The sequence below is a fragment of the Watersipora subatra genome, chromosome 10 (genome assembly GCF_963576615.1).
Source record: "Watersipora subatra chromosome 10, tzWatSuba1.1, whole genome shotgun sequence".
In the NCBI taxonomy this organism is placed as follows: domain Eukaryota; kingdom Metazoa; phylum Bryozoa; class Gymnolaemata; order Cheilostomatida; family Watersiporidae; genus Watersipora; species Watersipora subatra.
The window spans coordinates 37,470,004-37,497,188 of NC_088717.1; the positions used below are offsets into that span (position 1 = coordinate 37,470,004).

Below are 27,185 nucleotides of genomic sequence, written 5' to 3' on the forward strand. Positions count from 1 at the left end.
TATCCTGGCAGTCAGATCACCTCAAACATCAAAAACAATCACAAACGATAGAAAAATACCAATACTTTCTGATAAAATCTACTAAAATTTTGAGCAGGTTCATCTTTGATATGTGAAAATATTTGCCATTTTTTGCCAATTCTAATTTTAGATTGCGCCGCCAACAAGATTTCACAAGCTACCGGTCTGGTCAGAGGCCATGGATCAACAATCATCATGCACCACTCCAAATTATACCTGGACGCATTTAAGTGCTAAAAATACTGTGCTTTAAAGAACCCAAGTGTGATGACAAACTTCCTGTTTTAGGGCTGACCAAAGACGAAGTCGTGGCTAACGCTGTGCTGTTCTTTATGGCTGGATACGAGACAACAGCTTTGACACTACATTATGTACTGTATGAGCTCACCACCAACCCTGACATACAGAAGAAGGTGAGTGTAAAACTGAACTCATTGCTTCTAACAACAAAGAATAACAGTTGTCATAACTCTAAATATATAGATAAGATAGTTACTGAACATCGGTCGTACAATTTTTTGTATGATTGATGATTTGCATGATAAAAAAGCCGTTAACCGTTTTGTGTATTTCTTCAAAAACATTGATAGGTACATATAAGCAAGATCTTTACCTGCAGTAAACCTCTTTCCGCTGGCTTAGCATTCGACTGCCCGAGAAATTAGTCCAAAATTTATTTACCCGGAACCGTGCGAAGATGAACTTACACATAGTTTAGTAGGTTTTATCAGAAACGACTGGTATTCTTCTGCCGTTTGTGTTTGAAGTGATCAGCCTAAATGGTTATAGATTGTAATCTACAAAACGTGATTGCGGTTAAAACGCTCAGATCAAGCAAAAGTGTGATTATGACGTCTATAGTTGTAAATAGACCGGCAGAATGGAGACAGGTACCGCTGTAACTTGAACGCAATAGCTAATACCAACTATAGCTATGATAACAAGTGATTTCATTTCTTTTGAGCATTTTATCCGCGGTCTAGTTTTTTTTCCAATTTAATCTATAAATATACTGGCAGCTAGATTGCCTAAAACATCAAAAACAATCGCAAATGATAAAAAAATACTGATACTTTCTGGTAAAATCTACTAAGATTTTGTGCGAGTCTATGTTCAAACTGCTGTTATATAATTATCGTGTTATTGTAGGTGTATGAGGAGATAATGGCAAATATAAGTGGAGAAGAAGCAAGTTATGATGAGCTATCAAAAATGGAGTATGTAGACTGGGTTTTACAGGAAGCAATGAGACTATATCCAGCCGCCCCGAGGTTTGCTTGGCATGATTCAGTGGACTATTGCTAGCCATAATGAATCTTAGGGCATCCCTGAAGCATTTCTGTCAAAACACTAGAGTCAGGAAAACAATGTGTAAGATAAAATAGTAAAGATTGTATACTATACTAGGGAGTTTTTAGGAGCAATCCAACCTTTTTGGAAGTTATTAAACTAAAATATGACAATGTTGTGATTATCTCTGATCTGATCTGGTTATCTTCGAGGTTCTTAAACTAAATTATGACAATGTTGTGATTATCTCTGATCTGATCTGGTTATCTCCGAGGTTCTTAAACTAAAATATGAAAATGTTGTGGTTATCTCTGATCTGATCTGGTTATCTCCGAAGTTCTTAAACTAAAATATGACAATGTTGTGGTTATCTCTGATCTGATCTGGTTATCTCTGAAGCTATTTAGCTGAAATATGAAAATGTTGTGGTTATCTCTGATCTGCCGTTTACAAAGTTGTAGCCATGTAAACCTGGCACATTGCCAATGACTAATTTGAGTAAGCTACTATCGGTGTGACTAAACTTACTAATAAAAGCTGTGAGAGAGAGCTTTAGTGATGTCACATAATGCAGAGTGCTATGCGTAATTTAACTGACATAACGACTCATATTGGCTAATGAATCCATTGTTTTTTTGCGTAGCTTAATTGGTTAGATTATTGCCTGGTGAACGGATGTTCCGTGATCAAATCCAGCACGAAGCGGGTCTTTTATTCTTAGATTTTAATAGCTAAAACTGGACATCCCAATTGACGGATTTTCAGATTTATATATATAGATACATGTATATATATACACTCGTCAGGTGACTTGCGTTATATAAGGCAAGTCACCTGACGAGTATATTCTGTGAAGCTTTTATTTGTGAGTTTAGCAATGCAGATGGTAGCTTACTCAAATTAGTACATGTATTGGGAATGTGCCAGGCTAATGGCAAGTGGCAGGCAACTACATTACCTGCTACTATTTATAAACTGTTTCTAATAAAAATGCATTGTAACAAACTTGTATACAAAAGCTAAAAAATAATCATGGTATTATATTTATAATTAAATTATATTTATGTTGCATGCTTTATAAATCTTATGAAAAATTGTTTTACAAAAATTAATATATTGAGCACTGAAAATTAAACAGTTTTTACCGATGTGGAGGTGAAGCTGCCAACAAACAGGATATTACCATTTTATAAACACTTTTGTTCCATGAACTTTGTAGGATAGAGAGACTGGTGAATAAAGACACAACAGTTGCTGGAATTCATCTACCAGCCGGTTCAATGGTGTCTGCTATGGTCTACTCAATACACCATGATCCTGAGATCTGGCCTGATCCAGAGGAGTTTGACCCTGAAAGGTATATTATTGTTATTCAAGGTATCGCAACTCTAGCAATAGCATTTATTTAATATTGGCTAATACATGATATTAGATCAGCGTTGTAGCATATCTGTAATACTTAATAATTTCTCTAATGAGGATACTAAGTACATTTAGATAAGTAATTTTATCTCTGTTGATCACAGCAACAGCTTGGCAATGAGTGACTAATTGTTCTCCGAATTTTGGGCTAAGTAGGATGACAATATATGTCTACAGAGTGGCCAATTGTTTTTTTGAATGTTGGGCCAAGTAGCAGCACAACCATAAATGTCTACAGAGTGACCAATTGTTTTTAATGCTGGGCCAAGTAGCAGCACAATCATAAATGTCTACAGAGTTGCCTATTGTTTTTAATGCTGGGCCAAGTAGCAGCACAACCATAAATGTCTACAGAGTGGCCAATTGTTTTTAATGCTGGGCCAAGTAGCAGCACGACCATAAATGTCTACAGAGTGGCCAATTGTTTTTGAATGTTGGGCCAAGTAGCAGCACAATCATAAATGTCTACAGAGTGGCCAATTGTTATTAATGCTGGGCCAAGTAGCAGCACAACCATAAATGTCTACAGAGTGGCCAATTGTTATTAATGCTGGGCCAAGTAGCAGCACAACCATAAATGTCTACAGAGTGGCCAAGTGTTTTGAATGCTGGGCCAAGTAGCAGCACGACCATAAATGTCTACAGAGTGGCCAATTGTTTTTGAATGTTGGACCAAGTAGCAGCACAATCATATATGTATACAGAGTGACCAATTGTTTTTTGAATGTTGGGCTAAGTAACAGCACGACCCATAAATGTCTACAGAGTGACCAATTGTGTTTAATGCTCGGCTAAGTAGCAGCACGACCATCTATGTCTACAGAGTGGTCAATTGTTTTTTGAATGTTGGGCCAAGTAACAGCACAATCATATATGTCTACAGTGTGGCCAATTGTTTTTGGAATGTTGGGCTAAGTAAAAGCACGACCATATATGTCTACAGAGTGGCCCATTGTTTTTTTAATGTTAAGCTAAGTAACAGCACGACCATATATGTCTACAGAGCGGCCAATTGTTTTTTGAATGTTGGGCTAAGTAACAGCATGACCCATATACATGTAAGTCTACAGAGTTGCCAATTGTTTTTTGAATGTTGGGCTAAGTAACAGCATGACCCATATACATGTAAGTCTACAGAGTTGCCAATTGTTTTTTTAATGTTGGGCTAAGTAACAGCATGACCCATATAAGTTTACAGAGTTGCCAAGGGTAAAACTAGTTTTAATCAAAATGATATCTGGGTTTCCATATAATAATTTCTGTTAATTTCTTTCAGTTGAAAATAAATCTTAATTCTGACATACAGTACCTATAACAGATACCAGCCAATCTTTACTATAACAAGAGTTATGTCACTCCATCTGTCTAAAGCCACGGTGGAATTTGATGAAAAAACATTGCATTGTAAGAGATTCGAACTCATGAGTTTCAGCATGGTAGCTGACACTCCACCAACTGCACCAATTATTCAAACAATAGCATAAAGGAATAATTGCCCAGATAGTTATTTTAAATAACAATCTCTCATGGCAGACCAGACTGCCAGGGTATTAGTTTTACATGAGTGTTTCACACAGTTAGGACGACAAAACAAGACTTACCCTACAGAATGAATTCAGAGGTGTTCATGAATATTCATCGATTTGGAGGCTTTTGGTGAACCAACAACTTGGGATAAGTTACGAGTTTTTTCAACGTAAAGAACTGCCGGAGAGATTTTTGCGATGATGATGCCGTGCTGAATAACTTGTGACAACCTTGAATATATTTGTAAAGAAGTGTGATGCATTGGCAATGGGCTTAACTCAAAGCCCTGGCGATGACTTTAAAAGAGTTTGAAACTCAGCTACGTTTACTAAGTATGCCTAGCAGTTAGTTTTAAATTTGAGGTAGTAGTTATTCTCTCTTGTGTTAAAAAGTAAAACAAGTTATTCGCGGATTTTAATAATTCGCCGAATTGACAGTACTCAAATTTGCGAATTGTGACAGGTCGTATCATTTTGAATACAAACGAGGTCAGATCACAAAATTGTTTTTTAGCCCAATGTAATGAAAAAATTTCTCAGCTTTTCAAAACTGTTTTCGGAATTGAAATCGAAGCAACTTAACCTGAGATACATGTTTTTATCAAAGAAGGTGTTGGTCAATATGGTCGACACCACAAATTGAGAAATTCGTTTTTAAAGTTGATGGATTGAATTTTAAACAGTATTATTTGTTGACGTTTTGGAATATCATAGCAACCACACGCTACAGACATTATATTTTCATGAATGTTGAGATTTATAGGAAAGAGAACATGTCGAACGATTTAATTTAATTAGCGATTTTGGATTTAATATTCATTAATAAATCCATCAAATAATTTCATCCTGTAAGGTATGTAAAGGAATGTTACTAATGCCAGTTCTCATCAGATTCTGTGCAAATCTGCTGCCAAGAAGATTGGCAGTAAAATCTTCAAGGCAACTTCAATGAGCCTTAAAGATAGACTTACACAAAATTTTAGTAGATCTTGTCAAAAATTATCAGCATTTTTCAATCATTTGCGATTGCTTTTGTTGTTTGAGATGATTTAACTGCCAAGATGTTTCAAGATTGAAATAAAAACAAACCTGATCTCGATTGAAACGGTCAGAAAAAGATATGTAACAAAGTGACATCACTAGTTGCTATTATTGCTATAGTTAATATCAGTTATTACATTCAAGTTACAGCATCACGTCTCTCATACTGTTGGTCTCTTTGCAACTATAGATGTCATAATTACACCTTCATGTTTTAACCGTGATAAAGTTTTCTCACTTTTAATCTTGAAACATTTTGGAACTCAGATCACCTAAACATCCAAAATAATTGCAAGTGATAAAAAATATCAATACTTTATGATAAACTCTACCAAAACTTGTGCAAGCTTATCTTTACAGGCAGTTATTACTGGCTTCTACGAGTTTGTTTATTACTGGCTTCTACGAGTTTGTTTATTACTGGCTTCTACGAGTTTGTTTATTACTGGCTTCTACGAGTTTGTTTATTACTGGCTTCTACGAGTTTGTTTATTACTGGCTTCTACGAGCTTGTTTATTACTGGCTTCTACGAGCTTGTTTATTACTGGCTTCTACGAGTTTGTTTATTACTGGCTTCTACGAGTTTGTTTATTACTGGCTTCTACGAGTTTGTTTATTACTGGCTTCTACGAGTTTGTTTATTACTGGCTTCTACGAGCTTGTTTATTACTGGCTTCTACGAGTTTGTTTATTACTGGCTTCTACGAGTTTGTTTATTACTGGCTTCTACGAGTTTGTTTATTACTGGCTTCTACGAGCTTGTTTATTACTGGATTCTACGAGTTTGTTTATTACTGGCTTCTACGAGTTTGTTTATTACTGGCTTCTACGAGTTTGTTTATTACTGGCTTCTACGAGTTTGTTTATTACTGGCTTCTACGAGTTTGTTTATTACTGGCTTCTACGAGTTTGTTTATTACTGGCTTCTATGAGCTTGTTTATTACTGGCTTCTACGAGTTTGTTTATTACTGGCTTCTACGAGTTTGTTTATTACTGGCTTCTACGAGTTTGTTTATTACTGGCTTCTACGAGTTTGTTTATTACTGTCTTCTACGAGTTTGTTTATTACTGGCTTCTACGAGTTTGTTTATTACTGGCTTCTACGAGTTTGTTTCAGATCCTCAAACACTATCATGGATATTTTTATAGAATAGGGTGGTTAAATACATGCCTAGAATAGTTTTCATGTTTACATAAATATTCAAAAAGCTACTTAAACCAGTGACCATCTCTCTGCACATATCCTCTGTTAAAGCCATGTGTTCGTAAGTTTCACAGACTTAGTTCCTTGTAGATTCAGTCCAGAGAACCGAGAGGGAAGACATCAGTATGCTTGGATACCCTTTGGTCTTGGTAACAGAAACTGCATTGGAATGAGACTGGCCTTGCTCAACATGAAGATAGCCATGGTGAAGATCCTGAGGAATTATCTGTTAGAGCCATGCGAAGGCACACCCGTAAGTCTAACATTACACCAAGTTATAAGTCTATATAAATCATACGGGCCTATCTAGTTGATGTCAATATATGACATGGCATTTGAAAAGCTAACTATCTGAGTTCCAAGTCTTCCATTGGCATCAACTCAATAATAATATTATCTGTATATAAACTTGATGTTCGTTTAATGTTTACCTAAACCCTTTTCACCGCTTCCGGGCGCTTGGTCTAACAATGTTTGACCCAATTCTAATTGGTCCGAAACTAATTCATTTAAAATCAACTCATTTAATAATGGTACTTTTGGTCTAACGACACAATAGTCTAAAACCAACTGGTCGAAATATATAATTAACCTTATTACCGGTAAGAATATTCTATGCATAAATGGAGTCTTCTGTGTGTGAAACTGTGCTATCCGATAGAGAAAAGGAGATGCTTCCTGCAGATGGCTATCTGTTTACATTTGGGATATTTTGGAGCTTCTACAAATGCTGACACACAATCTAACGTTTCAACCTAGCTGAATGCTGACACATAATCTAACTTAGCAGTATAATTATAATATTCTTTATTATTTTAAATTTTTATTTGCCTGCAATACCGGTGTCTTCGAGTGCAATTCAGGTACGAAGTGGAAAAATATGCACACATCTAACACTTTATGTGTGCATATTTTATCACTCTGACTGGACATACGACAAACTAACAGACCAACAAACACTCAGACTTATATAGTAGATTATATAGCAATAATATATATATTATATAGCAATAATATATATATATATAGATTATTGCTAGGTTTCCAAGACATGCTGTTTCCATGACTAGACACAGTAATTACCAAATTGAACTATGAACTAATCTCAAAGGCATAATTTTACAAACCTTTGGTAAAACCAAAATGTGATTTGCTGATGCAATTGCTCTCATTTGCAGAAGGTAAAAGATTTAGCTTTTTTTAAACACGCAAAACAATACATGCGCTCTAAAGCAGTGAGAAAAATAGCTTTTGTAATCATTACAAACCGCTGTCCTGCTGACTGTGCTGTCCTGCTGACTGTGCTGTTCTGCTGACTGTGCACTGTAGTATCAGTAGAAACTGTGAGATTTGCAGCCAATTTGCTTATCTATTTCAGCCTTCATCTGATTCAATCAGAAAAAGGAGTGTTTGAAAAGCATCTTTTTTTGTATATCTCAACACAACCATGCACTCTATAGTTGTTTGTACAGAGTGCTGCATAGAATTCTATTCCTTTTTAGAGTAAACCCATGAAGTGGGCAAAGAATTTCCGACTAGACCCTGAAAAACGCATCATGATTTCTGCTAAGCGCCGAAAACAAGCAGCCGACTCTTAACAAGGGAAGAATTAAGGCTATTTTTCAGAGAATCAAGGCTATTTTCCAGAAAATTAAGACTATTTTCCAAAGACCTACAAAAGGAGTATATTGTTTATAGATTTAGGCTGCTAGGTATTTGTGTAGAGTAATATCTAACTAGGACTGTGCACTGAAAATTTATAAGGTTTGTTAACTATGCAAATGTAATTGTTATTGATGAAATGTTATTTGTATTAATCTATTAAAACTCTCACTGTACTGAGGCATTGTGGTTTACAGCAGAGCACATTCCATCTATAAGTTTATGTTTACCTTTTTGAGAACATCAAATACAACTATAATAGCTGATTAATGCATATGTATTTTTATTATTGAATTTGATTTATGTAATGAGCTGACAACTCCGACATTGAAAGACATTCCGAGAGCTTGAAGCTTTATTAGTGCTTACACAAGCCAGCTTCTCACCATTCGCTCATACCTCTAGTAACAGGAGTTGTCCCTTTTGGGTATCAAACACAGATAAGCACTTACAAGCAATTGGTACATACATAGTATTGTTTTATTTGTTTGGTGTTTAACAGGTTCAGTATTTTAATAACTTTGTGTAAATATCAATGCCACTATAAACCAGTATCTATATTTTATTTTGATATTAAATTTTTTCATATTTCATATACACGTATTAAAGAGGTAAAAGGCTTCAAGGCATCTTGGGCATGCAAGCTGCAAGTTATGTACTAACTCTTGCCTAACTTATAAAAAACAGCATACTGTAAGTCCTTATGCTCAAGCCGCGCGGCTTGTCGTTGGGCTCGGCTTCTGGTTTAAGGTCATAGGCCGCGGCTAAAGCCAAGTTTTTAAAACTTACGTTAAGCTTAGGGCGGCTTCTCGATAAATGCGGTCTCTGCTCAGTTCCGCACTCTAACCATAGAATCGCAGTCATGATACACTTCTGTGTAAGGGATTTTGGCGACCTACTCGTTTATTTTCAAGGTCATGTTTATGGAATACTTTAGACTAAAGAAGAATTTATCGCTAATGTTTAACTCACCACAGTCATAGGTTTTTAAAACCGTTTCATTCCTGACCGCATCTTTCCATAAACGTGAAGCCTCTAACAGTGCAATAAAAATCTAGCTGAGGCATGGCAAGTAAGTTTTTGATGCAAGGGTTTAGGAATTTTAATTCGAACTTGGAAGTAAAAGAAAATTCTTTTCATGTGTACTGATGTAGCCTGTTTTCTTATTCAAGAGGACGGGGTATAGCAAAACCCTTCTTAACACTCTCGCTCCTGAAAGGGTCAAGGATGACAAAACCTCAGTCATTAGCCGTGGTCTGAGGGCATACACGGCTTGCTGGAGGATTATTTTTTCTTTCGTGAGTCATCTGGTTTTGAGCACAAGCCACGCGGCTTGAGCATGAGGACTTACGGTATTCATCTCTAGATGGCTCATTGTGTTGAAAGGAAATGTGTGGCATCATTTTAAAAGAAGCATTGATGTCTGCAAGTTCGTACTTACACCGACTATCTATATAAGCAAGCGCCTCAACAACTTCATTGTTTGTTGCTAGTACTTAAAGCCAAGAGCATCCTTGGTCTGGTAGTCTAGAACACCTGACCTACAGGAAACGGTTTGGGTTCAATTCCTAAAAAAAGGCTACTGTGGTGACAAGAAAGGCAATCTACTTTAAACTGCCACTAGACTCAGACATGTCCAGCCGACATCATAGAGCCAATGTTAGTGCAACAATGTTCTTTAAGACACAGCCTCTGCAGACATCACACTCAATCTCCAAGGTATTGCTTCATTGTCATATCTCCAGCCAAGGATCTTTATTTAGAGCACCATGATTAAATTATGAAATTCGTATGTAGTGTCATTACAATTTGTGTCATCTACACCTCTCAGCATTTTAGTTATTCTAAAAACTATGCATGTAGAAGTCGCCTAGTCTGGGAGCTAGTGCCAGAAGGTTAAACATATCTAGTCTTTGTAATAAGTTAGCGAGGACTTGTTATGCTAGTAGAGCAAATTGCAACTAACTACTAGTCATGCCTTGGCCACACATTTGGTGATAACGGGCAGGGCAGGCGGCGTGTTATCAAGTCTATCAAAGGCATATAACACTCATGCACCGCAACTGTAAAGCATTCACAATTGAAACATCAGAGTGCGTGCAGTCGTTTACAAGCTACTTCTGAGGTACAAGGGATGGAGTTGATTGGAGGATCTGATCTTCCACTGTGGAGCATTCTACTTACTCTTGTTCTACTTCTAGGCTATGTGTAAGTTACACATTGCAGTTGAATTTTATGTGCTAGTCATTTCATTGAGTATTTGAACAACAGATTGATACTGCTTTATAAAATGAGTCAAATATGTATATGAAGCTGTGCTGAGGATGCAATAACTCATCTAGATATAGCTGAGAATCTATGTAACGACGAAGACCAAACAAGTAGGCTGGAATGTAGAAGCATTAACATACAATTCTATGTATAAGCTAATCAAGTAATTTTTATTGCAAATCAGTTGTACTGAGTGGGTGAGCAGTACACATGTATATTGACCATTCGACGTTGCATAGTACTGTACATGGACAAGTTCAACCAGATAACACTAATTATAAAACTAACCAATAGAATGCAAATATATCTAGTTGCAAATGCAAACAAGTAGAAAAAGTAGGCCATGTTCTACAATATTAGAAAAAAATTGTACTTTTGAGAGTTGTTGAAGTTGTCTATGTACTACCAACAACAAGTATGTGCAAAAAAGGATGGATGACTCCTTAATCCACCATATGCTTTTTATAATATTGCCCGCCGTACTGCAGTTTTTACTTTTTAATCATCAATTTTAAGCATTTTTCTTACTTGCCAAACCTATCATCGGGCGTGCAAAGTTGAAAGTACTTTCTATGCAGGCCATCCTTAGCCCAAATAGCAAAGCAAAACAACATTCACAAAATTATGAAGTTTGGGTTTTGAACAGAAATAAGATTAAAAATTTGGTAAAATGGCAGGTTCATCTTTTATTGGATGGTGCTTGCTACTTCATGCATGCTGATGATTGCCTGTTGCTTATGGTACATTGCTCTTTAAACCATAGCTGTCACGTACAACTTTTATCGTATTTTTTAGGTAAATCAGACACGCTGATTCCAATTTTGTACTCAAAATAAAGATTGGTCCACAAATCTTTAAAGTCATTAAGGCTTTTTTAAAGCGTTTTAATATCCGTCTCGAAAACAACACATTCGGCATTACAAGCTTCGCCCATAAATATGTGACGAAACCTAGCTTTTTCATGAATGGAAGTTAGGGATGTTTAGTCCGATTTAGAATAATAGAGATGGGTGTCTTAAAACCCATTATTATCTAAATCCAGCCTGTAAAATAATCTCAGTCTTTCATGAAAGGTAGATAAACTATTTAAAATTGCTCGTAGCTTGTTACATGGTGTTTAAATAGGCTGAACGCCGAGAAAAATGAGCTCCAAAAGCGTGGTTTTATCATAAGCTAGCGTTGTTATCGCACTTTTTGAGCTCATTTTTAAATATGCAATGTTAAATAGCTTATCTACCTTTCAAAAAAGACTGGGATTATTTTTAAGGCTGAATTTAGATAATAATGGGTTTTAAGACATCCATCTCTATAATTCTAGATCGGAATAAACATCCCTAACTTCCATTCCTAAAAAGCTAGGTTATGTCACGTATTTATGGGCGGAGCTTGTTGTGCCAATTGTGTTGTTTACAAGGCCGATATTAAAATGCTGTAAAAAAGCCTTCAATACTCTGAAAGTTAGTGAACCAATCTTTATTTTGAATACCAAATCGGAATCAGCGTGTCTGATTTACCTAGAAAATACGACAAAAGTTGTACGAGACAGTTATGGTTTAATCATCACTTATTGCTAATTACTTTTTGCTTTATGCTTGTGCTTTTTGTGCATTGCTCGTTGCTAATTACTTGTTGATCATTGTTGTTGCTAATTACTCATTGCTTGTTGTACTTATTGCACATCGTTTGCTGCTTATATTGTTGCTTATTGTTCACAGACGACAACTTTTGAATGCAACATGAATCGCAGCAAAATTAGAGCAAGTAGTTAAATATAAAGATTGCTGAAGCATTGAGAAACATCTATACTAAATTTGAAATTTATATATCATTTCTTCTTTGAAATATACAACATTGCAGGTGAGTAACTTCTTTCACACCTTTAAAAAGAAAACCCTAAAATCACTGTCATGCTTTGCTGTTAATGTAGAAAACAGCAAAATTTTGTTGAAGTTTTAAAAAAGTGAAAAGTTGTGACGATGCAGTATGACAATTAATAAGGCTTTTGATTTGCCCTTCTTTTGCTCTTTGCTATACTCGCCATTGACGCTGTGAGGGATTTATGATTATAATATTATGTAAATTATTGAATGACATTTTGCATATTAATCGCCAAAACCATTTTTGTGTAAAAATTGTTTTTATTGACAGACAAGCATTTGAGCTATGACACTAGCGTTCAATTGTGAACAGAGAAAACCTTTCCTATGATGTTAATGGTATATACCGTAAAAGGTTAAACTGTCAGTGACCAAATAAAACAGCTTCAACACAGTTCAACTCATATGAAATTGTTGCTTTGTTATGATAGTTGCTGAAAATTGCAATAATTTGAAAAAATAAATTTCGAAATTTTTTATTCTGTGGACAAGTTAAAAAATATTATATTTTAATATATTATATAATATTCTAGTATATTATATTACATGAGGCGAAAAGTTGAACAAAGAGCAAATGTTAGGCTAAAATGCTTAAGATCCTCTCTAACAATGTCAGGAAGGCATCAACAGTTGTGATATCGTAGAGGTCACACAAGTCTTTCAGATGTGTTGAGCAACCACAAGCTAATTTCGATATGTACTTCCCTATCTAATATATTTTTAACTATCACAAGGATAGCTTCCAATTCATTAGGTTTCAAAAGATTAGATATCTTGCAGTTCTTTCCAATAATTTTCAAAAAGCAGTGTTTATTTACTTGGCAGCTATTCCACATGGACATTTACTACATGGTCTAAGCAGGGAATCCCTGGCCCGAGGCCGCTGCCTGTATTTGGCACTTATATCTAGACACTAAGTATTGGAAGCGGGGTGAGTGGTAGCAAAGCTATAAAATGTCTGGTAATCTATTCTTTAAGAACTCTGAGCTGATTATCAACATTGGATGTTGAGTTTTCTGTCAAAAATTAAGAGACGCTGTAATTGGCTAGAAAAAGCTAGCTACCGTTTTGATTGGTTTAATCATTATTAGAATTATGAATACGGAAAAATTGTTTAGCTGTAAATCTGTCATGGGTCCTATTAATGAAAAAGAAGTAGTTGTGTTATGTTTGCGCTTTAAAATACCACAATCGGTTAGTTTTTATCTAAAACTAGTACGCTGATAGTCTAACGTCTCGTAAAGATGGTCTGGTATGCAAATAATACACAAAGAATACGGTAAGTATATACACAATAACTTGGAGATGCTAGAATATAGATAATTAGCTCAGGGTGTAGAAGTTTTGGGCTGGTCAACTAGATGGCGTGAGTTCAAGTCCTGTAAGAAACGTCTTTCATCTCAGAATTCAACTGTGGCTTTGTACAAACGGATGAACTATAGTCCTGACTGTCCATTGTGCCATGAGAGATCATCAAGTTTAATAACTATATCTACAATAATTACCAAATTTTAGAAGGTGGATTGATGGTGCAGTTGGCAAGGAATCAGTTCACCAAGCTAATTGTTTAGAGTTCAACGCTTGAATGATACAATCTTTTTTAACCTTCAACTATGTCTTTAGATGGATTGGCATGGTGATATTTACCATGATACCTTGCCGGGCATGGTGATATTTACTATGATACCTTGCCGGGCATGGTAATATTTACCATGATACCTTGCCAGGCATGGTAAAGATTACCATTTTTAAATTCAAGTTTCAGCATACTATGTCAGAACTCTGAAAACTCTCAATTGGTTTGTTTACAAATTTTAAATTCTAAAAACTGTTGGCTAGTAAAGTTTGATTTAGTTTTATCTCATAATCTTAAACTGACATACAACTCTGAGAATAACATGATCAAACATTGTCAGCTTAAAATTGACTAGTAAAGTAGCCAAAGTTTTTATGGACATGTAGAAAGTAATGCGGGAGGTCTAGAAATGCTCCATCTAGTGAATAAGAATTCCTTATCAGATCAAAAGCTATTTACTATGCACCTAAATTTCTCATATTAGATGAAGTACATGTAACATTTTCGGTTAGAAAATCTGAAAGTTTGGTTGCCAGTGTAGGACCCCTCTACAAAAAGTGTAAATTGACATATGCCTATATATTTTAGAAAGCTCCATACACTGACACCCAAATTGTCAAAACATATGGCAAGATATCTGGGTGAGTGCAAGCTTTGGGTTGATCGCAAGAAATATTCAGATTTTTCATTTAAATGTATGTTCAAGTCAATGCATATTTACATAACTTGTTGGGTAGTGTGATAGCTAATGACAAGGTCTAGCAGAGTGTGGACAAGGTCTTTGTCAGTCACCCTTTATCTACTCAGAAGAAGATGAAGAAACGCAAGGGCCATGACCGCATTAGATGAAGAAGCATGTTTATAGTTAAATTAGGAGTTAAATTAGAAATGAGTGTACAATATAATAGTATAAAATGTAAACAAAATTACATTTGTTCACAGAAGTTGAGATAATTTTTCAGAATGTATGACAGCACTAGTAGGCTCAGGGAACATCTCAAAATAGTGAGAATATACAACCAAACTAAAACTGAAAAAGAAGGATAACCAAAATAAATGATTAGTGTTTGAGATCATGTTCCAATTTAAACTTGGTTCTTTGTGACTAGCAATATTAAATTCAGCATATGTGACACTTTTTAAATTTTTGCAAAGTTCAAAAAGTTCAAATTTTTTTAAAACTTTAACAATGAATTTTTACCGCTCTCTAAACACAAAATTTTAGTTTAGCTTCACTATATGTATAAAGTATTTTTAGCAAAAGAGACAATTTTCCATTGTACTTTAAGTATACAATATTTCATTGTACTTTAAGTATATAAGCTAATTGTACCATTTAGCGTTGAAGGTTGGCTTGCAACTAAGTTCACATTACAGTTATTTGGTATCAAAAAGTTTACCATATTTTACCCTGTTGTGTTGTAGGTGCAAAATATGTGGAAATGTGATTATAAGCTCTTAATAGCTCAAAAACGAACAGTTACTCGCAGCCATCACGAAACCACCGTAGGTTGAAATATCCTTTGCCTCTCCGAAACGGCTCAAATGGGACGTAGTTGAACACGATGTGCTTCTGTTTACACTTTCATGCAACCTCATTTGGTGAAATATTCTCACAAATATACTTCACGCATTCAATACAACTATGTCTATTGTTCTTACGTGTCTATTTTATCGTCATTGTAATGCTGTCACTTTGAGCACTGATATCTCAAAACCAAAAATCTTTTAACTTTAGCTCGAAGGAGTGCATGTCATCCTCTGATAAACAAGAGGAACCTGTTGGTCACTAAGGACCGTCAAAAAATGCTGCAGAAATTGTTTGCGCCATTTGGCAGGAAGTATGAGTCACATGATCAGATTATGACTAGATGATTAGATCAAGCTGAAATAAAACTGTCAAGTAGCAAGCATCTATATTTGATAAGGGCTTTCCGGTAGAACCCGAAGTGTTTGTTATAAACTAGTGCTACGAGACGTTTTATATCGGGTCGTTTGTTGGCCTTTCAATTCACGTGATAACATCATGTGTCAAATAATAACCATGTTGAGTTGAGTACATGTGTAGGTTATTGAAATAAAGGGATTCCAACCAATGGCGTTTTTGTGATGGCTGCGATTAATTTTTTGTTTTTGAGCTTTTAGCAGCTTGTAATCACATTTTCACATATTTTTAACCTACAACACAGCAGAGTAAAACATGGTGAACCTTCTGATACAAAAAACCTGTAATGTGAATTTTGTTGCAAGTCAACTTTTAAATTGAGCGTCTGTTTAACTAAAACTACCCAAAGAGTACAATAACTGATTTCTTCTTGTGCATGTATTTTATATTTTAAATTTTTGTTAGTTTGAGCGTATTCAAGTTTGCCTTTGTAGGTCATACGGAGGTCAAGTGCCATTATTGAATGTTGCTGCTATTGAAGTTATGGAAAAATTGAGCATTATTTATAGGTCATTTCGAGGGCGAACACTGATCCTTGATGTTGCTGACCCAGAATTCCTTAGACTTTCTATGGTAAAAGACTTCAGCAGTATGGAGAATAGGCGGGATCATTTCTTTGGAAACATTTTTGATTGTTTTCTCACCTCTTTGACTGGTGACCACTGGAGACATGTGCGAGCTTGTCTTTCTCCTACATTTACTTCTGGCAAGCTAAATCAGGTAAGTTACTTTAAGCCTTCTCAATATCAATGCCAGAACCATCTAGTAGACTCACCTTGTGTGTACGGTTAAGTTATAAGCAGTTCACGTTTATTTGTAGTTAAAAGCTCGAATCGATGTCTGTGCTAATCAATTTGTCAAGTACGTCGCTGACACAAAAGAACAACCTTTTGACCTCAAAAAGTAAGTATGAGCAGTTAAAATCTTTACTATAATAAATAAGAACCATCTGCGTCAAAAAACCCGAATTCAAACCCGAATATGTAGATTAAAACCAAAGCATGTTAATAGATTTAAAAATAATTGTGCACATCGGTGTTCCACATGACGATCTATCAGGCCACACATGACTGCCGATGTACTAGTGGGATTAATAGCTTCAAAGACTAATAGTATACCCTTGCAGTCTAGTGTGTCTTGAAATATCATCTTGCGTGCCAATAAAGAACAGCAGTTCACCAAAGTGGTAGACAGTGGTCAACTGGTGCAGCTGTTGATCCACCATGCCAAAAATTGTAAGCTTAATATTAGTTGCAACTTTTGTCAACAAATCTTCAACCATGGATTTGGACATACAGGCGTACATATACATGGCTCTTATCATAGTAAAGATTGTCTGTAGGCTATAGATCGCCCAACAACCACTCACAGATGTACAGTCATTTCTGTCCACATTATACAACATAGCGGTATATATATATATATATATATATATATATATATATATATATATATATAAAATTGTTTCCTCACCCCGGATACCCCGTATGGGTGGTAAATTCTGCTCTAACTCGGGTCTCCTACCAGAGACCTGGGAGTTTGAGCACTCGTCTCAAGATCTTAGCTGTTCCCAATAGCCCACTTTTCTGCAACTCACCTGAGTTGATTGTTGTTGGTATTTGGGCAAGCCACATTTTATGCGCCGGTGTTATTGCGCCCAGTGCCCCAATGACTACTGGGATTACGGTTGTTCTTACATTCCAGCATTTTTCAATTTTTTTTCCAAGAGGGAGATATTTTTCTACCTTTTCTTTTTCTTTGCTGGCTATATTGTAGTCATTGGGTACTGCTATATCTATTATAGTAGCCCTCTTGTTCTCCTTGTCTACCACCACTATATCTGGTTGGTTTGCTAGGACATGCTTGTCAGTTTGGATGTAGAAGTCCCAGAGGATCTTAGCGCGGTCATTTTCATTGACCTTACCAGGAGCTTCCCACCAGTGTTGTGGTTTATTAAGGCCATACTCATCACATAGACTTCTATACACAATACCTGCGACATGATTATGCCGCTCAGTGTATGCGTTCCCTGCTAGCTGTCTGCATCCACTGATGATGTGTTGGATGGTCTCAGGTGCATCTTTGCACAGTCTGCATCTAGGATCGTCTCTAGTGTGATAGATTTTCGTTTGGAGTTGCCTTGTTGGGAGCACTTGCTCCTGGGCTGCCATGATTAGCGACTCTGTATTGGCCGTTAGGTTTCCTTTGTTCAGCCACATATATGTCTGGTGAAGATCGCCAACCTTATTTCTATATATATATATATATATGTATATATATAGAAATATATATATATGTATATATATAGAAATATATATATATAGAAATATATATATATAGATATATATATGTACTATATATAATATATATATACTATATATATAATATATATATATAGTATATATATACTATATATAGTATATATATATATATATATACTATATATATAGTATATATATGTGGTATATGTGGTAGCCTACCCTAGTAGTATTGATCAATATCAGCTTAACTGATACATACAATTTAATGTTAAACTACTCACATTCGATTATGTATGAGCTTTTACACTCATTTAAAAACGAAACTTTGAGTATTCCGCGCAGCATTGTATCTGTTTGACATGTGTTAACAGGCTGACGAAAAGTTAAAATCTGTCCGACATGTGATAGCAGGTCGGTGGGTGGTTAAAATCTGTTTGACAAGTGTTGACAGGTTGGTGGTAGGTAAACATCTGGTTGGCATGTGTTGACAGATTGGTAGGGGATTATACAATGGACACTATCAGCAGCACGGCTTTTGGAGTTGATTTAGTGAGTCTACAAGATGAAGAGCACCCAATGATTGTCAATGCTAACAGAGCCATGGGTACCAACATGAAGATGAGTTTGGCTTACAAGATCAAATGGTTTTTTCAAACGTTACCATTTCGTAAGCCTCAGATGGATCTTGTCGAGATCTTTTTCATATATTTTGTTGTTTGCTGTTCAACATGTGCTTTTAGTAACTAGAATTTGATCAATAAATTCCCTAGATGAAGCTGACGCCAGAGGTTTGCTCTACAAAAATGTAGAGGCAACCTTAAGATATGAATACAAACTTTTACATCATTATTTTAGCTAATCACATAGCTGGCTCAATGCTGAAAAACTTTATACAGCCATGTTCAGAAGTGAAAATAGCCTATTATTTCTGAACTGAAATATATACAACCAGTTGTAATTTGTCTTTAAAAGGACAAGAATACAAACAAATTGCATCCTTTTAGTGCCCAGGATTTCCTCTATCTGTTTTTCCTATCTAATAGTTTTTAAAAGCTATACTCTGGCTGTTACATCGCTAAGCAGTGTTAAAAATAAATATTTTTTCACTGAATGCAATTTTGAGAAATGAATGCTTAAAGAAACAAAAATTTCTCATTTTAGACGACTACAAAAGTAAAAATGTCAAACATCAGAGAATATCTCAATGAATTAAAAGCGAAGACTTGAAAGAAAAAATTACCACCAGTTAACTTTTGTTATTGCCTCAATTACGCAGATTAAATCTCAGTGTGTGAAAATATTATATAATTAGGAGAATGAAAAGTTCAACTCACAAACAATACAGCAACAACACAAAAAGTATATAATTTTAAGATTAAAATTATTTATAACTTTCTTTCAAGTTGAATATAATGGGTTTATTGAGTCCTATAGCTGAAGTGTATGAAAATTATTGGGATGTCTTATACGTTTGCACATGACTGTAATATTGGAAAGAAGTTATCATTGCGATCAACTTTTTTTGTAGTTATCTTCCCATACGTTGTTCAAAGTTGCTTATTGAAACTTGGACTGAGCTTCTTTGAAGTGGAGGCAATAAAATACTTTGAAGACATATCTACTTACTTATCTACTTACACCATTACTGAGAGGAAGTCAGAAGAGTCTAAACAGAAAGATTTTGTTCAGCTTTGTGTAAATCAGCTTATAGATAAACCAAAGTTGACAGATTCCGACACTCAAATAGATAGACACGGGAGAGCTTGGTCAAAAAAAGGTAGTATTTTTAGCTTCTTACAAGAAAAATATCATAAAATGGCTGACCACTAACTGGTCTAAGACTTCCAGGCTTAGACATTTTGCTGCCAAACCTTTTGGCGCCAGATTGGTGTAAAAATAACACAAGACCTTTTGTGCTACTTATTACACCAAAAAAATTATTTATGCTTATATACAATAAATAAATAACGCAATGATACTGACAAGAAAATGCAATGAACATTATTTTACTCTCGAAACTTCACACAAGACATCTTTTTTCAAAATACACCTATACATAATGTTTGCATGAGTTTTTACATTCACATCGCTATAATTTGATTAAAGGATCTCGTGAAATTTATCTGTCAAATACATAAATGTAGCTGGTATGTACACTTTTTTCTCTTTCATTTACTTGAAACTTATTGAGCTATAAGGTACAACAATAGATGATTAAATCCTGAACTTGCAACCTGCGCTAAGTCCGGCACCAGAATGTCTGCACCAAAAAGTGCCATTCCGCAATGAACAAGCTAGCAAAACCATATGAGTTGTAAATGAAATATCCTCCTAAAGAGCATTTACTTATAAATGATGATGTCTTAACATTAGCATTAATATTTTAATTGCTTCGATCCACTCTGAATTGAAAAAATATTGAAATAAAAATATTTTGTAATAGTAAAGTTCATCGCCAAATGTCAATGGGTAGGACTTCCTACATATGAGATACTAAGCATATGAAATGTATTGTAACAGCTAGTCCTGTTTTCAGAGATACTAATATATGCTAGTGCTATAAAATAGAGATACTCAGTGTATGAAATAAATTGTAACAGCTAGTCTAGTTCCTTAGAGATACCAATTGAATCAAGACTGAAGCACTCTTAACCCATCTACACAGCTTGTCTCAGAACATGTGCTAAGTTGAGGCCTCCGGTCATATGGAAGGTATTTTCAGTACAGACTCGAGTTGGAATCTTTTCTAGGTTTTTATAGAATTATTCTGTTGTTGTAAATCTTGCGCAATCAGTTCTGAGTCAGAATAATTCTCAACTTGTTCACCAAGCACAGTTGAGGCAAAAATTAAACTAAAAAGTCAGAATTACTATCACAAACATGTATTTGCTACTAGTATGTAACATTTACTAATCACCAAGTTTCCTCCTAACACACCAGCGTCTTAACCTCGATCGAGTTTTTGTGATTTTAATTTTTCGATTGAGTTAGCTTAAAAATGAACTTGCTCAAAACTTTAGTAGACTTTATCAAAAAGTATTGGAATTATCTATAGTTAGCGATTGTTTATGATGTTTGAGGTGATTTGACTGCTAGGATGTTTGAAGATTACATTTGACAAAACTTGATCGCTGTTAAAACGTTCAGATCAAGCGAAAGTGTGATTATGATGTCTATAGTTGCAAAAAGACCTACCGAATAACGACGTGTAATACTGCAACATGAACGCAATAGCTGATATCAATTATAACAACAATTGCAACTAATGATGTAAATATTGCACTTTTGTTTTATCTGAGCGTTTTAACCGCTATCAAGTTTTTTCAATTTTATTCTTGAAACATCCTTTCAGCCAGACCAGCTCAAACATAAAAAACAATCGCAAGTGATAGAAAAATACCAATACTATCTAAAAAAATCTTTTAAAATCTTGTGTAAGTTTGTTTTTTAATTAAATTTATCTAATCATTCAAGACATCATAACTTTGAAATCAGATAGAAAGTTGTCTGATTTAACCAACTTCCTGTTTTGGGGCTGATTATGCACTAAGACTGTGATTATGCACAACTGTGGTGGCTGACTTCCTGTTTTAAGGCTGACTAAAGACGAAGTGGTGGCTAATGCAGTACTGTTCTTTTTGGCTGGCTATGAGACAACAGCTTTGACACTGCATTACGTACTGTATGAGCTCACCATCAACCCTGACATACAGAAGAGGGTGAGTGTAAAACTGAAATTTCGTGATAAGTAATTAAAAATTACCAAAAGATTTTGAAAAGATTTCTTAAGCAACTGACAAAAGCTTTTTTAAATAGACGTGATACTAAATATATGCATTGCTTAATATTGTAACTGCCAATCTGATGATTTAAGCTAAATACTGATGGGATAAATTACGTACTTATGCTCAGACATGGTAATGTTGGTATATATCACCCAAGCTGTATTAAAAAACATTCAAATAACTAGTCAATATTAAACCAAACTATAGCAGAGTATGCAATAACAGGTCTAATGCTGTTATTGCGTTAACACTGCATATTATTAATGAATGAATGCTACTTTAATGCTAGCATTAATGTAAAGCCTTACTTTTGTATATTAATGCTATTAATGTAAAGGCTAATGCTGCATTAATGCATTAGTACATTAAAACAATAATGCATTAGTGCATTAAAGTATTAGAACATCAAAGCATTAATGTATTAGTAAGTTGAAGCATTAATGCATTGGTAAATTATAGCATTAATGCATTGGTACATTATAGAATTTATGTATTAGTACATTAAAGCATTAATGCATTGGTACATTATAGTATTACTGTATTAGTACATTAGAGCATTAATGCATTGGTATATTATAGCATTACTGTATTAGTACATTAAAACATTAATGCATTAGTACATTATAACATTAATTTATTAGTACATTAGAGCATTAGTGCATTGGTACATTAAAGCAATAATGTGTTGGTACATTAAAGCACTAATGCATTAGTACGTTATAGCATCAATGCAAATGCATTAGTGCTATATTAATATTATCATTAATTCTAACTCATTAATGCTAGTAGGCAAACATAGATGGTAATGCCAGTTAACGCTACTTAATAGGTAAGCACTAAATAGCAATAAGCACTAACTTAATGCTGCGAGTTGATATATAAAAACTTTGTAATGCTGTTAAAGTATTCAGTTAGTCAGTTAGACACAAAGTTAACAATCAGATGAAATACAATTAACAGACAATTACCAGTTCCTGCAAATCTTTAGTTTGTGAACCGACTTTACTTGAGTGGATAATGCTAAATATGTGCAATACTTTTAGATTCTGTATAACATGTTGTGATTGGCTAAAATTTTATCTGCTTATTAGGACATATGTTAAGGTTATGTTATGACGTATGTTAAGGTTATGTTATGACATATGTTAAGGTTATGTTATGACATTATGTTAAGGTTATGTTATGACATATGTTAAGGTTATGTTATGACATATGTTAAGGTTATGTTATGACATATGTTAAGGTTATGTTATGACGTATGTTAAGGTTATGTTATGACGCATGTTAAGGTTATGTTATGACATATGTTAAGGTTATGTTATGACATTATGTTAAGGTTATGTTATGACATATGTTAAGGTTATGTTATGACATTATGTTAAGGTTATGTTATGACATATGTTAAGGTTATGTTATGACATATGTTAAGGTTATGTTATGACATATGTTAAGGTTATGTTATGACGTATGTTAAGGTTATGTTATGACGCATGTTAAGGTTATGTTATGACATATGTTAAGGTTATGTTATGACATATGTTAAGGTTATGTTATGACATATGTCAAGGTTATGTTATGACGTATGTTAAGGTTATGTTATGACGCATGTTAAGGTTATGTTATGACATATGTTAAGGTTATGTTATGACGCATGTTAAGGTTATGTTATGACATATGTTAAGGTTATGTTATGACATATGTTAAGGTTATGTTATGACGTATGTTAAGGTTATGTTATGACATATGTTAAGGTTATGTTATGACGCATGTTAAGGTTATGTTATAACATATGTTAAGGTTATGTTATGACATATGTTAAGGTTATGTTATGACATATGTTAAGGTTATGTTATGACGCATGTTAAGGTTATGTTATGACATATGTTAAGGTTATGTTATGACATTATGTTAAGGCCTTTACCTAGACTAGTTTAGTCTTTTTTGATGAAGAACCTCAGATGCTTATGAAAATAAGTTTGTTGTTTCTGTCAGTTTACACTCTTTCTATAATACAAGTTGTTTTTCAGCCAACAATAGGTTGTCTAGGTTTAAATATTTTGGACCCAAAAGAGTTTAAGCTGAATTTTTAAACTTGCAATCATAATTTTTATAACAAACTAAGACAAAACAACCATTTTTTTACATTTATTAAATTTATTCTTATTAATGCACTATTCAAATAAATCCATTATTGAGATAAATACATTATTCACATAAACTATTCACATGACCACATTATTCACATAAATACATTACTCAAATAAATGAACAACTCACATAAACACATTATTCGCAAAAATTAATAATTCACATAAGCGCATTGTTCAGATAATTGCATTATCCATATGAATGCTTTATTCAATTTAATGCATTATTCAAATAAATGCATTATTGATATAAATGCATTATTCACATAAATTATTCACAAAACTGCATTATCTATATAAATTTATCATTTACATAAATGCTTTATTCACATAACTGCATTGTTCAGCATAGCTGTATTTTTTATATAAATGCATTTTTCACATCTATACATTATCCAAATAAATGTATTATCGAGATAAATGCCTTATTCACAGAAATTGCAATAGCATAGCAACACAACCTCGCATGGCGCTGCAATGCTATAATGAAAACAGCTATGTCACTCTCAATCTGCTGTGTTTCAGTGTCGCTGTTTGGAAGCAAAACACCCACGCTATCGTTGTGCCATGGAAATAGCCTTAGTGACCAGTGGCCTTGCACTTGTGCTTGCGCATAAGTCTTGTTGTCTTGGTGTACCATTTGCTGAAATTTTACAGCCGTAACATAAGGCATCGCACAGCTATAGCGCCCTATGTAAACTTGATCTACTTGGTGGCCCAGCATTGCTCTTCAGCACTGGTGACCAAGGTGTCGATGCACTATCACTCTAGGAGAACATAGTAACTTTTTACCTCTTTGCTAACTCATTCACCTACAAACCTAAGTTATGTATGGTTCTGCAGATGTATGAAAAGATAATGAACAGGTAAATAAGCAAGAACTTGCGCTACAATGAACTAGTGATATGAAATGGTTTACTGCTGCCAGGGCATTCAGTCAAATGTTTATTGCAGACATCCGAGTCCAACCATCCTACATCACAATTCGTCAAATATTTAATAATTCCTGTCATTACGGCAGGTATATGAGGAGATAACAACAAATATGAGTGGAGAAGAGGCAAGTTATGATGAGCTATCAAAGATGGAGTATGTAGATTGGATTCTACAGGAGACTATGAGACTATATCCAGCTGCCCCAAGGTTTGCTATACAACACTACATATTTGGCCCACTGATGTTAATATAGAGTTAATGATGTTTTATGGGTGTAAAGAAAGTCTCTGAATTGTTGTATTATTTCTCTGCATGATTCATGTAGATGCTCTATTCAAATAAATGCATGTTTCGTATAATTCCATCATTCACATAAATGCATTATTCACATAAATGCATCATTCACTTGGGTGCATTATTGGCTTTTCCTGTACCCAAAAGTTCAGTGAACAAATATTAAACAAATCTAACACTTTCAGCAGTACTAACCGTGGTAATAAATCTGTTTCGGCAAATAAAAGAAATTCATGGCATACCAATAGTATACTAACTTACTTTAAATACTGTTATTTCAATATTACTGCTTAAACAACAATTATATTGCACGGTAACTGTACATCAGAGTGTAATAAAATTGTTGTCCGTGTATCATATTATTGTTAACAATAGAATAAAAGTGTTTATTTTATGGTAGTCCTGTAAAAGAAATAGTCTACTTTTTATTCAACTCTTCTCTCACACTGACATGGCACACATATTGGTGATATGTAGATATCAAGCGATCAAGTAATAAACTGAATGCAGAACTAAAAAATCTCACAGAAAACATGGAGCTAACATAAACTATTTACAAAATGCTTTGAAATATACACACAGAAAATTATTAACATTGTAGGATAGAGAGGCTGGTGAATAAAGACACAACAGTTGCTGGAATTCATCTACCAGCAGGTTCTATGGTGTCTGCTATGGTCTACTCAATACACCATGATCCTGAGATCTGGCCTGATCCAGAGGAGTTTGACTCTGAAAGGTATATTACTGTTGTTCAAGGTATCGCAACTCTAGCAATAGCATTTATTTAATATTGGCTAATGCATGATATTAGATCAGCGTTGTAGCGTATCTGTGGTATTTATTAACGTGTTTAATGAGGACACTAAGTACATTTAGATAAGCAAGTTTATCTCTGTTGACCACAGCAACAGCTTGGCAATGAGTGACTAATTGTTCTCCGAATTTTGGGCTAAGTAGCATGACAATATACATGTATGTCTACAGAGTGGCCAATTGTTTTTAATGCTGGGCCAAGTAGCAGCACGACCATCTGTCTACAGAGTGGCCAATTGTTTCTTTAATGCTGGGCTAAGTACCAGCTTGACCACATACATGTATGTCTACAAAGTGGCCAAGGGTCAAACTAGTTTTAACCAAAATGATATCTGAGTTTCCATATAATAATTTCTGTTAATTTCTCTCACTTGAAAATAAATCTCAATGCTGGCATACATGTACTTAGAACAGATACCAGCCAATCTATATATATATTTTTCAAAGTATGTCGTCTGTGGATCTGGTTGTCATTCCGGCTATAGCAATAGTGCACGCTTATTATTTTACCGATGCGGCCAAGCGTTACTATGCCCCTATGAAGAAATATTTTTCGTAAGGTTTAATTACTATATATGGGTTCAAGGTCAATCTTTCTCAAGCGGACAATTAACGTAAATACCCATGTATAAGACGCACTTTTTTTAAAGATGTTGACCTAAAGACCCAGGTGCTTCTTATCCATGGATATTTTTATTATAAAAATTATGCATTTATCATAATATCGAAAATTTATTATAGAAGCTTCAATCTTACACTATTTATACTCATGGTCGCCATTGACAGATCATAGGCATGTCGACTTTCCTCATGTTGGCGTCCTTGGTGTAAGTATTCTCATCATTAATCATCCATTCGGCCCATTTCTGTTTTAATGCTGCTTTGAATGGCCTTTTCACAACGACATCCATCCGTTGCAGAACACGCTGCCAGGGTTACGCTGTTGGTCCTGCTGCTGGGATAAAGACGAGGTCTGTATTGTGCCGCTTCAGTTTTTGATTTAACATCGTCTGTTGTTCGGCACCGGAAGGCGTTTAACATCAGCACCGATCGCTGTCACCAATCATTCGGCATGACACTTCACGAAAATTTATATGAAACACCACCGT

At 34.7% G+C, this 27,185-nt stretch overlaps 1 protein-coding gene across 1 annotated transcript in view; it reads left to right on the forward strand.

Moving 5' to 3' along the window:
• The window catches only part of LOC137407026 (uncharacterized), a 41,142-nt gene that overhangs the window by 6,090 nt on the left and 7,867 nt on the right, over positions 1 to 27,185 (forward strand). The window contains 16 exon segments of the mRNA XM_068093630.1: positions 310 to 434; positions 1,171 to 1,292; positions 2,531 to 2,668; positions 6,597 to 6,759; positions 8,009 to 8,089; positions 9,341 to 9,466; positions 10,261 to 10,376; positions 13,142 to 13,251; positions 14,485 to 14,533; positions 16,347 to 16,557; positions 16,658 to 16,740; positions 18,590 to 18,765; positions 19,627 to 19,875; positions 21,693 to 21,817; positions 25,052 to 25,173; positions 25,862 to 25,999. Coding sequence (XP_067949731.1) covers positions 310 to 434; positions 1,171 to 1,292; positions 2,531 to 2,668; positions 6,597 to 6,759; positions 8,009 to 8,089; positions 9,341 to 9,466; positions 10,261 to 10,376; positions 13,142 to 13,251; positions 14,485 to 14,533; positions 16,347 to 16,557; positions 16,658 to 16,740; positions 18,590 to 18,765; positions 19,627 to 19,875; positions 21,693 to 21,817; positions 25,052 to 25,173; positions 25,862 to 25,999 — 2,134 coding nt within the window.